This window comes from Grus americana, chromosome 1 (assembly GCF_028858705.1).
Source record: "Grus americana isolate bGruAme1 chromosome 1, bGruAme1.mat, whole genome shotgun sequence".
NCBI classification, from domain to species: domain Eukaryota; kingdom Metazoa; phylum Chordata; class Aves; order Gruiformes; family Gruidae; genus Grus; species Grus americana.
Genome location: NC_072852.1, coordinates 63,547,987 through 63,561,950, shown reverse-complemented (window position 1 = coordinate 63,561,950; position 13,964 = coordinate 63,547,987). Strand labels below are relative to the sequence as shown.

The window sequence follows — 13,964 nt, the reverse complement described above, 5'->3', positions numbered from 1 at the left end:
TTGTCTTGTGTCTACTTACCTTAGCAGATCCATACTCCTACTTGTAAGAGACACCGACAGCCCGTCTTGCCAACAGGAGAACCATTTACATGGCTAGCATTTGGATGCCTAGTGCATGAAGTTGCTTTTCTTTTGAACCTGGTGGCAAGTCAGTCTGACCATCTCAATGCCCAGAGGTGACCAACTTTATTTGCTGAGACAATTACCTTCTTGCCACCGTGCCCAGGCTGCCCCAGGGGCTGCCTCTCCCCCCTGCAATCTGCCGGAGCCAGCAGAGCCAGAGGCCTTCGCTAGACCCCATCCGCTCATGACCGTATCTGGATTTTGAGGATAATTTAACATTATTATGGAAAATGACAGATTGTCTGTCACTGGAAACCTTGAGGAGAGGCTTTCTAAAACGTGCCCTCGATGTCAGCTGGCCGCGAGGCGGGAATCCCTGCGTGGCGTTCCTCCGTCTGCCTTTTGCTAAGGAGCAGCCTGAACGATTGTGGCGATTCCTCTCCCTCCCTGAAAATCCACCTAGGAAATCCTGCATCCCCAGCAGTCGATGGCAGCCTTGCCTGGCTTCATAGCCTGCGACTGTGCAGGGCTCTCCCCACTTTATTCGCAGCGACTACCCTTCATTTTTCCCTCCCGCTGGGATAGGCAAGCTATATCTAAGAGAGACAGAGACTAGAGGGGAGCCGAGCACCTCCTTTCTCTCTTCAACAGAAATGTACACTTTTTAATAACGTAATCTCAATTAAAAACATACCAATTAAAATGGGCTTTTTAGTAGGTCTCTGGGGAGAGGGAGCCATAATTCACAATGAAGTGTAAAGCTTCAGAAGCAGGGAGAGCTAGGTGCATTGCAAGTGCCCAAATATTCAGTGATTTTAATTACAATGGAAACTTGATAAATTGCTTTGTGCCACAATCCATTATTAACAGCTTAATGAATATCACTGCTGCCTGTTTTAAACTGCTCCACGGTGAAAACTGTTGTCAGTATTTCACTTGCCAACTCTGATTTTTAGCGTGTTTGTAACTTGGGCCCTTAAAAAGGGGAGGAGGGTGAAAGTCTGCAGGCTCGGCTTTGGGTCTGGGTAAGTTCTGCTGGCTGCAGCATCCCGAGAGAGAGAGGAGGAAAGACGGAGCTTTTGTGTTTCACCAGTATTGGGACTGGCTGGGGTTAAATCTGCTCCTTGCACAGGTTAAGAGCAATGCCACAGCTGTTCTTTGGGCATGCAGAGGGCCCTTATGCCAGCCGAGGGGTGACCAGAGCACGGGGTTACCTTTACATGCGCTGTGTCTCTGCACAATACCCATTAGGCTGGAGGACTGTTTGGGGTATCTGCTCAGGAATAAAGGGCAGAAGTGTAACAGCCCGTGATCAAGCATGCCAATGAGCGTATTTCGGAGTGAGCAAAGTGCAGGTTGGTTCAAATTTTCCATTTTTTAGCTAGCAAAAAGCTGATTTGAGGTATGCAATTAGGCAAGTCCTTTCGGAGCGCTGAAAGGTAAACAGTGATTGTGCTCAGCTTTGAACAGGGACAAAACATCTGTTTTTTTTCTTGACAGTTATGGCTGTAATTGTGCTAATGTTAAGATGCTATATACTTACACATATCCTTATAGTAAACTAGTACCTTCCACCTCTTTACAAAGCAGCTTAATATTTCAAGGATAAAGGTTATTACTAGGAATGTTGTTATTTTAGATACTAACAGCAGGTATAGTGGGCTTATGGTTGTGCCCCATTGAATTGTTAAGCCGCAGGGATTTAAATAGCCATGGTCTGGCTTCTACAAGATTTATTACTTATTGTGGGTGTTCTGTTTTCACTTTTCACTTGATTGTGTGGTCTGACTTGAGGGTCGCAGTCCCTGAAGTGGGGTTACTGCCAGGTGTTTGACGAGATCTTGACAAGATCTGAGTGAGATGCAAGGTAGGTCTCAGGACAGAAATGACTGGGAACTGCTCTTCTGATTCAGAGAAGTCACAAGAGCGTATATGGGATAAACATGATTTGTCTGAATGTAATTAATGTCTCGGGTTTTGCTATTATTATTCTGATTATGCTTTTCTAGAAAACAAGAAAAGCGTATTCACTTTTCCCATCTCAGAAATGGCAACATTACTCATAATGATGTTAACTCGCACCCTGCCAATTACATAGAGCTCTCCTGGTTCATTATATCAATAATTACACATAGGATTTTTTTTTTTCCCTTGTGAAAAATCTTTCATTGACAGAGGAGTAATGATGCCTGTAAGTTCCTTAAGTATTGCTCAGTCAGGGATATGTAAGGTGTGGGAGATGTCCTCATATTTTCAGGGAGAAAGACAGCTGGTATTCTGGCAGGCTGTTAATATTCATGTGTTTCTGAAGTTGTATTTTTTTAGTTTGACTTTAGGAAGCATTCCAGACCACAGGCTGCCTGACTGTCATTTTTCATACATCCTCATACTGGCAGAGGACAAAGTGGCATGAAATGTATAAAATGCCATTTAATTTTTCTTTTGTTCTTTCATTCGCGCACACATGCTTCTTCTGTGGGTTTATCAGTGTGCGCAAAATGCCTATATTTGCAAGATAATGGCCGTGTAAATATTAGAAAGTCGTACTGAAACTCTGTGAAGGAAAGGAGAGCAGGGGGAGAATCCTTCCTGCTACCGAGGAGCCATCTATTGGATAAAACCCATAACTGAACCCAAGCATCCATGAAACTGCGGAGGATAACACAATTTGTTATTGGTCACCGAATAGCTGAAAATAATCCTTTCCTTCCCAACGCTGCTTTCACCCACTGCGTTAGAAACCTGTACCCCTTCACGCACGCAAGTGGAGAGTCAGATGTAGAGGCAATTTATGTACTGTAGCTAAAAGCCAGTTTAATATAGCCGAAGATCCAGGATAAATCCTCATGTAGGGTGCAGGTGTGATCCTGAATGGATAAGCCAGTAGTAGGATTGCCCGCCAGCAGTGGAGAGCAGTTGCTCAGAGAAGTAATAGAAAAGGCAAGTGGGTTTTTTTCCATATTGTTAATAAAGAACATAAATAACATTAACTGTACTTTTTTGTAACAGTACATGTCATTTTTATCAGTCTCACAGCCATAACATATTTTTTTAGTTACCCAGAATTACTTAAGGCCATCACGAACCCAAATAATGAGGTGTTCCTTCCCTCAAAATGTATGCAATCTATATGTAATGTGATGCAGAAAGAGAGGATCTTGAACAAACCATGGGAGACATGAGGGAGGACAGGATGTGAACAGTAAATTTCCAGGATGGCCCCGAAACATCCTGATGGATTTTCAAAGCAAGTGGTGGGGTTTTGCAAACATGTTGAAGAGAGCATATGGGGCAGGAAGAACAAAGGATAAAGAAGCAATAATGAGATTCCTGTGCATATTCTTGAATGTCAGGCAACTGCTAAAAACAGAACTGATTATTAATCAGGAATTAAATTTAAGCAAATACAATTATAATCTGTGGCAAATCGAAAAGGAACTGAGGGCTGCCTGCAACAGAAGCCTTTAGTCAGCAATTTGATTCGGCAGAGGGTCAGGCTTCTGGGTGTCAGACACTTGGCCTAAAACACTCCCTGCACCCTTCCCCCCGGCAAATAGCGGAGGGGAGGAGTGTCGGATGGTTTACTGGGAGGCCAGAAAAGCTTTGGGAGAGGATGCGTGCATACCGCGTGCAGCAGAGTGGTCAGCTCGCTGCTGATCCGGGAGTCAGTGCCTGTTCCACATACTGGCATTCGTGGGGGGAACCGTCCCAAGCTGTTCTTCTCCAGCACCCAGTTGTTTCTTCTCTTCCTGTATTTGCCCACTGTGTGTTCTGATAACCTCACTCCTCCACCTCCAAGCAGCAAAACGTGTGTGAGGCAGGAGAAGCTCGGCTACTGCACGCACAAGTCCCATATTTATTGTTTGTACTCTGATAATGCTAGGAGTCGTTATCGGAGTGCTGTTATCCTAAATGTTTTGCAAATACAGAATAAGAAGGTTGCAGTCCACTGTTATTTGCTACCACTGTCTCTTGCTGACCATGATGCAGGGATTGGGAAAGCTGGATAAGACTCTCTAGCCATTGCATTTTGGGCTGTTTTCTGAGCTTTCTGCACGTGTGCGTGCGATGGAGGGAGCTGTGGTGGTTATACCGTTGTGCTGTGCTCTGGGCTGAGGCTGCCAGCCCAGCGCAGCAGAGATGCCAACCAGCTGCCACAGAGTGCGTGACGCTTGTTTGCCATTAAACTGAATGTAATGGAGAACCTTAGCGCTTCTGTTAGACACCTAGATCATTCTGCTTAGCCTGGTGTTGGAAGGAAATACTCCAGAGTCAGAGACAACGGTCAGTCCCTTAGGGGTGTAAATGGACGAGGCTGCAGGCAGTCCCTTGGTTTTACACTGAAGAACTATGGGAAGGGTTTCCAGCTCTCTAGGTAAGCCATGGGTTTCTCTGTGGGCCCACATAATTAATGAAACAATCAAATGGGCGTGTGCCTTGTTTTGTCTCTCCCATAATTGTAATATCTCTTCATCCTACATATCACTTCAGCCAAGTTAGACCTCCGGCTAGGATCTTTGCAGCTCACAGTCAACAGGTCCACACACAGTTAAGATTAAAACCAGCCTCCTCCTATAAGAGCCATAAAGAGCTATGTTAAGCGTGTCTCAACTAGAAACAGGTCTTTGATCTCTCTCCATTCACTGACAATTAAAGCTGAAATTCAAATTTATTTTCATCCCTGGACTGTGTGGGAACATCTTGAGGAGGTGGCTGTCTTTCAGGGTGGGAGCCCTCTAGTGCCACCTGCAGCAGTTTAAGCTGAAGGGAGATGGATCCTTTGTTTATAAGAATTCCCCCCAGCTTTATTTTCAGGTTGAATTAGGCTTGCCCATGCCTCTGTAGATCATTAATGCTCTCACTTTAACTTTGTATTTTGAAGGTCAGAAAAGTGCAAAATTTTTGAGGAAGAAACCAGCAGTACCTGAGCACTCTTCTCCCTCACCTCATGAAGGAAGGCACTACCACGTGAAAATAGTTTTGTATTTTTCAGCAGTATGATTTTTTCTGTTATCAGCATGCTTTGTTAAAGACCTCCTGAAGTAATATACAGAGATACAGACACGCATACAAGTACAGGTGGTGGAGCCTCAGACGGTACGGGTGCAGCTGGGTGAAATCTAATGATCTGCAATGACTCACTGGAGGAGGGGAAACCTCTCCGGTGACGAAAATGGTTCAGTGCTGGGGTGGACTGCCTGGGGAGGCTGTGTGAAGCTGGAGTTTGGCTGGGTTTTTAAGAACAGGTTAGACAAACAGCTGTCAGGGGTGGTTTGGCTGATGCTGCCTCCTGGCAAGGGGATGGAGTAGATAACTTGCTGAGTTCCTTCCAGGCCTCTTTCCCCCGTGTGATGGTGCTTTTGCCTTAAACTCCGTGAGTCTCTGTAAATCTGTTTTCATCCTAGGTCTTAGAGGGTTTTCTGAGATCATCATTAGCTTTTCCTCACGGGGTTTTGTAAGATTTGATGCGTGTTGTACCGATTTTACAGATGGAGAAGCTGCACCAGTTATAACTGTGTTTTAAAGGCAAAAAAGGGAGTGCAGCTTTAAGCATCCCAGCTTCTGTGGATGTCAGAGCTTTAACCAGTAATTCCTATCAGCCACTCTGCAGATTTAGTCGCACACTCAGCCAATAAAATCCATGTCATACTTTACTTTACACTTACTCTTGGTTTTTTATTTTTATTTTTTAAAACAGCATTGGTCACAGATAGAAGATATGTTTTGTTACCATGTTTAATACTTTCCATGCTCAGGTGCTTCCATCAATTTGCTGACGTGCCTGCTCAGAATTTCATGTTGCATTTTTGCAACATTATTGTAGGGACACTTCTGTTTTCTTTCAAGTCGAAAGCCAAGGCATTGCTGTGACTTCTGATATCAAATGCGGTGACACTGAATACTCACAGTGCTCCCTCGTTGCTGTGAACTATTGCCAGAAACTTGCATAGGAGTTTAGTGATGGTAATATATGAAAATATCAGAACAAGTCCAAAGTTATACAAAATCTTCTCAGTCTGGGGTTTCACTACAAGTGTTAAGATCAGGCCAGGCTGGCAAAAGGCAGCTCCACTTTCCAAGTGGACACTCAGTGAATAATTTTTTTTTTTTTTGCTTTAAATTTACTCAGATTTTTAATGCAAGTGATACTGCTTTGTAAGACGTGCCTGCCCACGGACATTCAGCCCATTTACAATAAAAACATTACAGTGATTTCATCAGCAGATGTTAACAAATGCAAACAAAAGATTTTTTTTCTGCCAGACTGAAAGCCTCCCAGCCACGCTCGAACAACGGCCGTACCCTGCAGTTCAACAGACTCCCGGTCCTTCCAGAGCTGAGCATCACCCGTGAGAGCACCATGCCGTCAACCTTCAGACGCACAAATTTGAGGGCTGTCAGCTCTGGCCTCCCAGTTAATTCCAGCTTCTGGGTTCAAGCACAAGGCAAAAGGATGATCTCTCTGAAATGGGACTGGATGTATTGGCAGAGAGACTGGCTTTTTTTTGTGATTTCACGGAGAAAACAAATTAAACCTGCAAGTGTTAGGGACAGGTTGAATTTGATCCTTTCAAAGCAGTTTGGCAAATGATAGTTTTAGTGAGACTGCATTTTGTTGTTCTTTTTCAAAAAGATCTGGGTAGCTACCACAGTGCTTTAGTGAGAACTTCAGGGTGACACAGGTTTGTCTCACCTAAAAAGATGGTTGCTAAATCACACTTACAAAAGTGACCTGGATATAAACTAATATAGCAGGTTTTGTACAAGTTTGCAGGAAACTGAAATAATATTTCAGAGAGATGTGAGCTTTATACCTGTAAGATAAGGATTCTGAAGCTTAGCTTCTGCTTTTTTTGAGCCGCCATCAGAGAATCTGAGAAAGGCTAGGAGGGTCTGCACAGTTTATTGTGAGTGGTAGTGTATGAACAGCATCACATTTATATGATGTTCGCACCACAGCAAGTGCTTTACAGAATACCAACCGATTATGTCTTCTAGTTTGCTTCTTTTCTTCATCTTTAAGTTGCTTTTTGTAGTTCTGGGCTCTTTTGAACTCAGATTGGGGAACTGAACGATCAGAGTGGTGCAAAATTTGAATATAGTTTGCAGAAAATACAACTGAAATCGCAACAGTAGTTACAAAAATTCCAACTAATAATATACCGTAAGTATATTAGTTTTCCTTAAGTAATTTTTTACTTCACCTTGCAGAGAGGTTGCATGGCACAATCTCTTTACAGAAAGCATAACCCAAGGGTCCCCCGAATCCCCAAAGCAGCAGTGAATTTGCCAAAAGGTCAGCCAGTATGTCAATCTTCGATATGAAAATACAGTTCCCTGTTTAGGATGGAAGGAGCTGGAGACATCCCCTGCCCCCCAGGACCCTTGCCTCCTGTGAGAAAAGTCATGATACATCACGCATGTGAGCGAGATATCTCTCTTCTTCTGACAGTAGCAAAACTTAAAAGCGGTGATTTGAGGAGGGGTGATAGATGCTGCCGGATTGGCCTTCCCCAGTATAGCATGCGTCTATTCTTCCAGTGTGTAGCACATAGCTCGTTACGGTTCTGTGCAGAATGATTTCTCTGCATGGCCAGGTGATGTTTAAGGAGACTAATGAGAGAAATGATACGGCCCAGAACACTGGTGTCAGGAAATATATTGCAAGGTGTCTATCTTGGCGAAGCTGAAAGTGGGGCTTGTCTTATTATATATTTCAAAGGGGATGTCTATGTCACCACCAAGTTAGACATGCACCCCATCCCATACTGCATTCAAATTAGATTTTTTCAAATAGTAGCTTTTCCATTCAATTTTCATTGGCTTAATGATAGGCTCTGTGTTGTACGGGGACAAAACAAGAGTCCGTCGCATTGGCACGCCGTTCTTTTGAAGCGGGAACTTGTTTCTGAGCCCACTGTAACATAACTATGTGAGTGTCAGAGGACAGGATAGAGGCTATTATGGACTTCTGCTTTTTGTGAGGAGAATCAAACAAATGTCCCTGATGGAAAAAGGAAGCCAGCAGCTGTGTGTGATGACCAGAGAATGTTTTTAAGCAGTGACATTGTTAGTACCTGGTCTGTTGTCAAACTGGAAGAAATGCCTTTTTTTTTTTTTCCTGCTGTCAACTGAAGTGCAGAAAACCCCCGTGAATTTTCATGAGATACCTTTTCCTCATTTCTAGCACTTAACAATCCAATTATATTTGCTTTTATGCTAGTGTTTGCCTCTATTGCCATTGTTAGGTTTTTGAGTCAGAGTGATTTTTCCATCCTGATGATGCGGAAGAAAAATATGTTTCATTATGACTGGTTATAACCCTGGAAATCTTTTCTCTCGCTTGGGTTGATGATGATTTTTTATGTTGCATTCTATACTGATGCCTAAAGTGAAGTAGAATGAACCATAAGGAAGAGAAGCTTTGCTAAAAAATAGCTCCTCCAGCATGTAGAATTATCTTGAAAAAAGCTTGCATCTTTCTAATTTTATGCTTTTTTTTTTCTTCCCCACTATTATTCAAGTAGTTTTTACAAATGAATGTTGTTTTTGTAAGGATTGTTTTGTAAGTCATTGCTCTCAGCAACCCCCGCTCACCTGTGAACAAATTACATGGCACAGATAAGATATTTTGTTGTTTCTCGATAGGGTGACCTTATAAACAGATTCTGCAACAAGACAAGCTTTTAAATTCCTAACCAAATATATTATGTGAGTAATAAAAAGAGCTCCTCAAAATGGCCACAGAGGCATTTCAGAGCACATTCTTGGGAATATCCACTTGTGCTAGCATTCATTAAGTTTGCTTTCAGCAAAAATTCTCATGAATGAAATTTTATTCACTAGTCATTAGGATTATTACTTTACTATCACAGCAATAACCAGATGCTTTGTATAAGGCCAGGACCTGATTTTGTCTAAGGCTGGAGAAACATCTTATAGGGTCTCCAGAGAGCGTATTGTCTAAATATAAGACCAGACTCAGCTAACAGCTCATGACTGGGAACTGCAAACCCTCAGAGAGCAATGGGTTTGTTTACAAGAAAATTCACAGCTAGAGAAGGATGAATGCAGAACCAGACCAAATGTTTTATCATTCAAACTATAATATGTTACAGTGTTACAGCTCCACTGAATAGGAACGTAATTATACATTTTGATGTCATAAAGGTGGTTTAGGTGATGATGACTAGTCTTACGAATAAAAGGGAGTATCTCTACAGATGCAGTTCATTAATATCCTTGACTACTTTATCCACACGCTAATGAACACGGTGGAACTGGACTGTTTTGGGGTTTTTTATTATTTTATTTAAAAATTGTCTTAACCCAAATATACGCAGCAGGAAAATCCCTGAAGTGTAGGCTATGCCAAAGAGTTGGACTCTGAGTTGTGCACTACAGGGACACCCAGAATGTGAATAAAGCCCTTCTTGGAAAAGTTAAATGAGATTTTTAGCTGTGCACAGCTGAAGTATGCATGAAGCATGTTTCTTCCAGTTTAGAAGAACATAAAAGAGCAGAGGTATCCTTTCACACTGGAGGAGGATGACTGTGGCAGGGCAGTTAGAACTTTCGGCTTGCTGTATTAGAAATGAGAGACCAAGGAAGCATGGCCAGTTTGAATATGGAAATTGTGCCTAAGTCTAGGCACAAGGAAATATTTTCAGAGCTGGAGCTCATTTGCTGAGCACAATATATGTAATGTTGCTTTGTGTGCCTTCACTTACTGGGGGAAAAGCATGTATCCTGTGCCTCGGAGGTGATGCAGTTTGGCCAATTTGTTGAGTCCTTTAGCGTGCAGTGACTGGCACTAGCTACTATCCGGAGCATCGGTTCTTGGTTGCACCAGGCTGCAAGATGCACTATGGTCATGGGTACAAGGTGCATAATGTACCCGCGCAAAATGAAAAGGTTCTGTGGGGTGGAGGGAAGGAGCCGTTAAAGAGGCGGTGTGCTAATCCCTTGTATTATACAAACCTCAAAATAACTATTCCTCTCTGCCTGTAGATCGGTCAGAACAGTTTGCTCCGGCAGCAGAGCTAAGCACAGGACACTAAGTATTTCTCCTCTTTTGTTGTCTCACTGCTCTCTTTTCCCATGTCGTGTGGAAAAAAAATCTGATTAAGTCCTTTGACATTTATAATTAATTAGTCCTTCCTTACTCTTATCTTGTTTGCCTGTCCTTTTCTCTGGCTTTTCCTTTTTCTACTTTATCTCTCAATCATCAGATCCAAGAAATCATTCAAATGATTTCTTTTTAACGGATAAATGCAGCTCTACAGCATTTTTTTTTTCTTTTGAAGAAAGACTTGGTGCCTTCTTTTGTCCATCCCACTGCACAAGTTGTCATGTTCTGGCACTGCAGTCACTTCTAAGTCCTTGAGCTATCATGTATTCTGTTGGTATTTGAGGAATTAAAAATCAATCACATAGCCTTATGGCTTAGGTTCAGCACAATTCTATTATGCCCACTCCCAAAAGTCAATTCAAACCTTTTGGGTTATATTTCAAAGCCTAATCAAGCTTGCTGTTCAGACTGGTTTGAAGTCAACTCACTCTTGGCCATAGGTCTGTGTATTAGAGTTTTTCTGTCAGAAACTAGTGTGAAAGAAAGCAGTTTTCATAACAGTAGAATCATTCAGTGGGCATTTTGCAAAGACAAGGCACCCAAACAGGTTTTATGGTAGAGGAATGCTTACTGTTGTAATGCGTTTCTGCAAATATGTAAAAAACCAAAAAAAATTGCTATATTGGTACTCGTGTTCATAACTGTACTTTCTCATAAAAAGATGCACTAGTTTACTGAGATCAGTTTCTAGTCCTGTCTTGTTAAGCTGGCACAGAAATGATTGTAGACGCAACCCTAAACCTAGATGGTGACTTTCATGCTTTGGACCATGCGAACAAATGAGGATGGTGCTTCCAAGCAGATGGGCCATCTCCTCCAAGCACGAGTTGTGCCACCTCCACTTGGCAGGTGCACACGGGACCGTGCATTGACTGTGCCAATGCCCTTACTTCCACAAGTACCGAAACCTCACCCTGAGGATGAAGGAAGCTCTGCGTGGAGCTGGCCATTAGCAATCCTCTGTGAAATTATGTACCTGTTATGTATTAGGGGCAGATCAGTCTCATCCCACTGGGAAGAAAGCCGTGACTGGCTCTTAGTGATGGCATTTCTAGCTGAGTTATAGAAGTCTTGTGCAGTGGAAGGCTGGAGGCCATTCTGTGGGAGCCAAGTGGACAGTACAAATAGGAAACAGCTCTCTCCTTCCATCCCCCATGGGTAAAGGCATTGCTCTGTGACCCATTCTTTGTGCTTCTTCCCATCCTGTATTCTGCAGAGGCGCAGAGATTTTCTTCAGTGGATGCTCGACTCCCGCGGCTCCGCTGATGCGATCAGCCCATCTGCCGCTTCCAGACAGAACGAGGAGCCTCTTGCTGGCAGGGCCCCGTCTGAAAACATTCAGAAGACGTTAACGGATGATGAGATAGCAGGCCAAGCTTTCCTGTTCCTGATCGCCGGGTACCAGACCACCACTAGCACGCTGTCCTTTGCCACATACTTGCTAGCCACCAACCCGGGGTGCCAGGAGAAGGTGCTTCAGGAGGTTAATGAGTTCTCAGCAAAACACGTGAGTACAACGTGCTGGTGTGGAGCTTCATGCGGGGAGCAAGGCAATGTGAATGTTGTCATGCTACTGTGGCACCTGCATGACCCCTATTTGTCTCAGTTGTGTACGCATAGATTAACATTTTATTCAGATTTTCAGCCAAAAATTAATCTATATTATTTAGGGCTTTTTGGACACTGGTAAATTATGTCACAGCAACTGAAGAGATGGCCCAGAAACTTTGTGTCATAGTGAAAGCTTAACCTTTACAAAATATTTTACGCTATTGAAATAAACCAGCTGTCGCCAGACTCTAAACCTACACATTTCTATTTTTTTCCTCTTGTCCAGATACTTTTATTGTTTTTGTGGTTGATTTTATTTACTGGTCTTTGTAAGGACATAAACAGCGTTCTTACAAACCATAAACTGTGAGGTTTAGCTTTAATTTTGGTTTTTTTCAGCAGCAGAATATAGATGTATGCTTAAAAAAAAAAAAGACAATATCTAATTCTCTTATACTGTGTTCAAATTACTTTCTCTTCACTATCTGTATTTACCAAGGGCATTTATGTTTCCTGGATAACCACTGACAATGTTTTATATATCTAGCAGACCATGCAGCAGCCATTCTTCCACCTTACACTCTCTGAACAAGTTGTTAGTTATAAAAATTCAGATTGAGGGTCTTTTTCTGTTCATGAACACTTTTATAATGGATCACGAGGCTAACAGGAATAAAATGACACCTGGCATAGCTGTCTTGTAGGATTTTAGCTGCTGGATTTGCATGCCGAAATCCTTAACTATACAGTTTTGGGAGTTTCATACTTTTTATGCGTTCCATGCTCTGTGTTGTACTTACAGAACAAGAAAAGAGTTGTATAATTTTCTGCTTTGCCGGTAATAGAAAATTCTCAACTATGCAGAAGTGTGCCCATTCAAAAGCTGCCATTTCCCTCCTTTTGATTGTGCAAACACGAAAGCCAGGATTTGTGTACACAGAAAATGTCTTCTTTTGTCTTGCATGACGAGGTTCTGAGCGTAGTGATTCTCTATCTAAGATTGCTTTTGCTCTGAGGGTGCAGATGGATGACAGCAGCAGAGGTTAGGACTGCACAATCTGATCCACAGAGCTTTTTCTCGGTGCGTGCTTCATACCTCTGGTGTGAGTTAACTCAATACAATGAAACCATTGACGTGTCATGTTCTAACTTACAGGGCTGGGGTTATATTCTTAGGTTATTAGCTCTGCAACACTCCAGCTGGAGCATGTTTACTTGTTTCGTTCAAACACAGCAGACCTAATTATGCCCTCATGTCCGGTTAGTTCAACTGACTCCCTTAAGGCCTGCAAAGATGTGAAGGTGCAACTTGGTGTGGAGTATGTGCAGTTTACTGGTTAATACTGGTGGCAGAGTTGCACATTGAAACCCCTGTTATGCAGCCCCAAGGGAAACATGGTTCACCTCCTCGCCAGTTCCTGAAAACTGACAGCCTAGAGAAACCAAAGTGAAATTGCTGGCAGAGGTATCCAATATGATAGGTACGTGGTGTCACTCATATCTGTCTGTAGATGGGTATATGAATTAATAAACATTTCCATGTAAGTGCATAGAAAGCTGACTGCAAGCAGTCAGCCCTGCTCATTGCAGGGGGGTTGGACTAGATGACCTTTAAAGGTCCCCTCCAACCCAAACCATTCTGTGATTCCATGATTAACTGGCTGATTCCTACAGACATTTCACACAGGGAGACCGTGTATATGGCTACATCTACGTTACCAAGTAGCATGCTCCCATAGACACAGATTTGTCATCTAGCACAGTTGGTAGTAAGGACTGTTGGGTGCACGCTGTACACACCTCGGGAGTTTATTTTGGGTTTGTTTGAATCCGGCCCTGTGTACCAAATTCCCCTTAGCAGTTGGACCGATCTCCTGGTTTAGTTCCAGTTCAAGGAGCCGTTGCTGTGCACGTGGAGGCTGCCGTGTGAACCCGTGCAGGAGACTCGCGTGTTAGCGTGCTCCTGATCCAACCGAGGGAACTGAATGGACCCTATGTTGTGTATGGTCTGTCTGAGCTCTCACTCACGATTAGCAGTATTTAAATAATAAACCAATTCAAACGTGTACTGCCGGACTCTCTTGGTTCTCCAACAGGAATATTTTGCTAATAATTTCAGCTTTTGAGGTATCTGGGAGAGATTGTGGAAATTGGGACACTTGCGTCAGAGAAGTTAAAACTTGGTGTAGAGAGATGGCACTCGAATGAATGATTTTTG

At 42.9% G+C, this 13,964-nt stretch overlaps 1 protein-coding gene across 2 annotated transcripts in view; it reads left to right on the top strand.

Annotated features, from left to right (window-relative positions):
• Positions 1–13,964, top strand: part of TBXAS1 (thromboxane A synthase 1) — a 250,302-nt gene that overhangs the window by 168,065 nt on the left and 68,273 nt on the right. For both annotated transcript variants that reach the window (XM_054838288.1, XM_054838380.1), the window contains one exon: positions 11,412–11,702. In XM_054838288.1, coding sequence (XP_054694263.1) covers positions 11,412–11,702 — 291 coding nt within the window. The remainder of the gene's footprint in view (positions 1–11,411; positions 11,703–13,964) is intronic.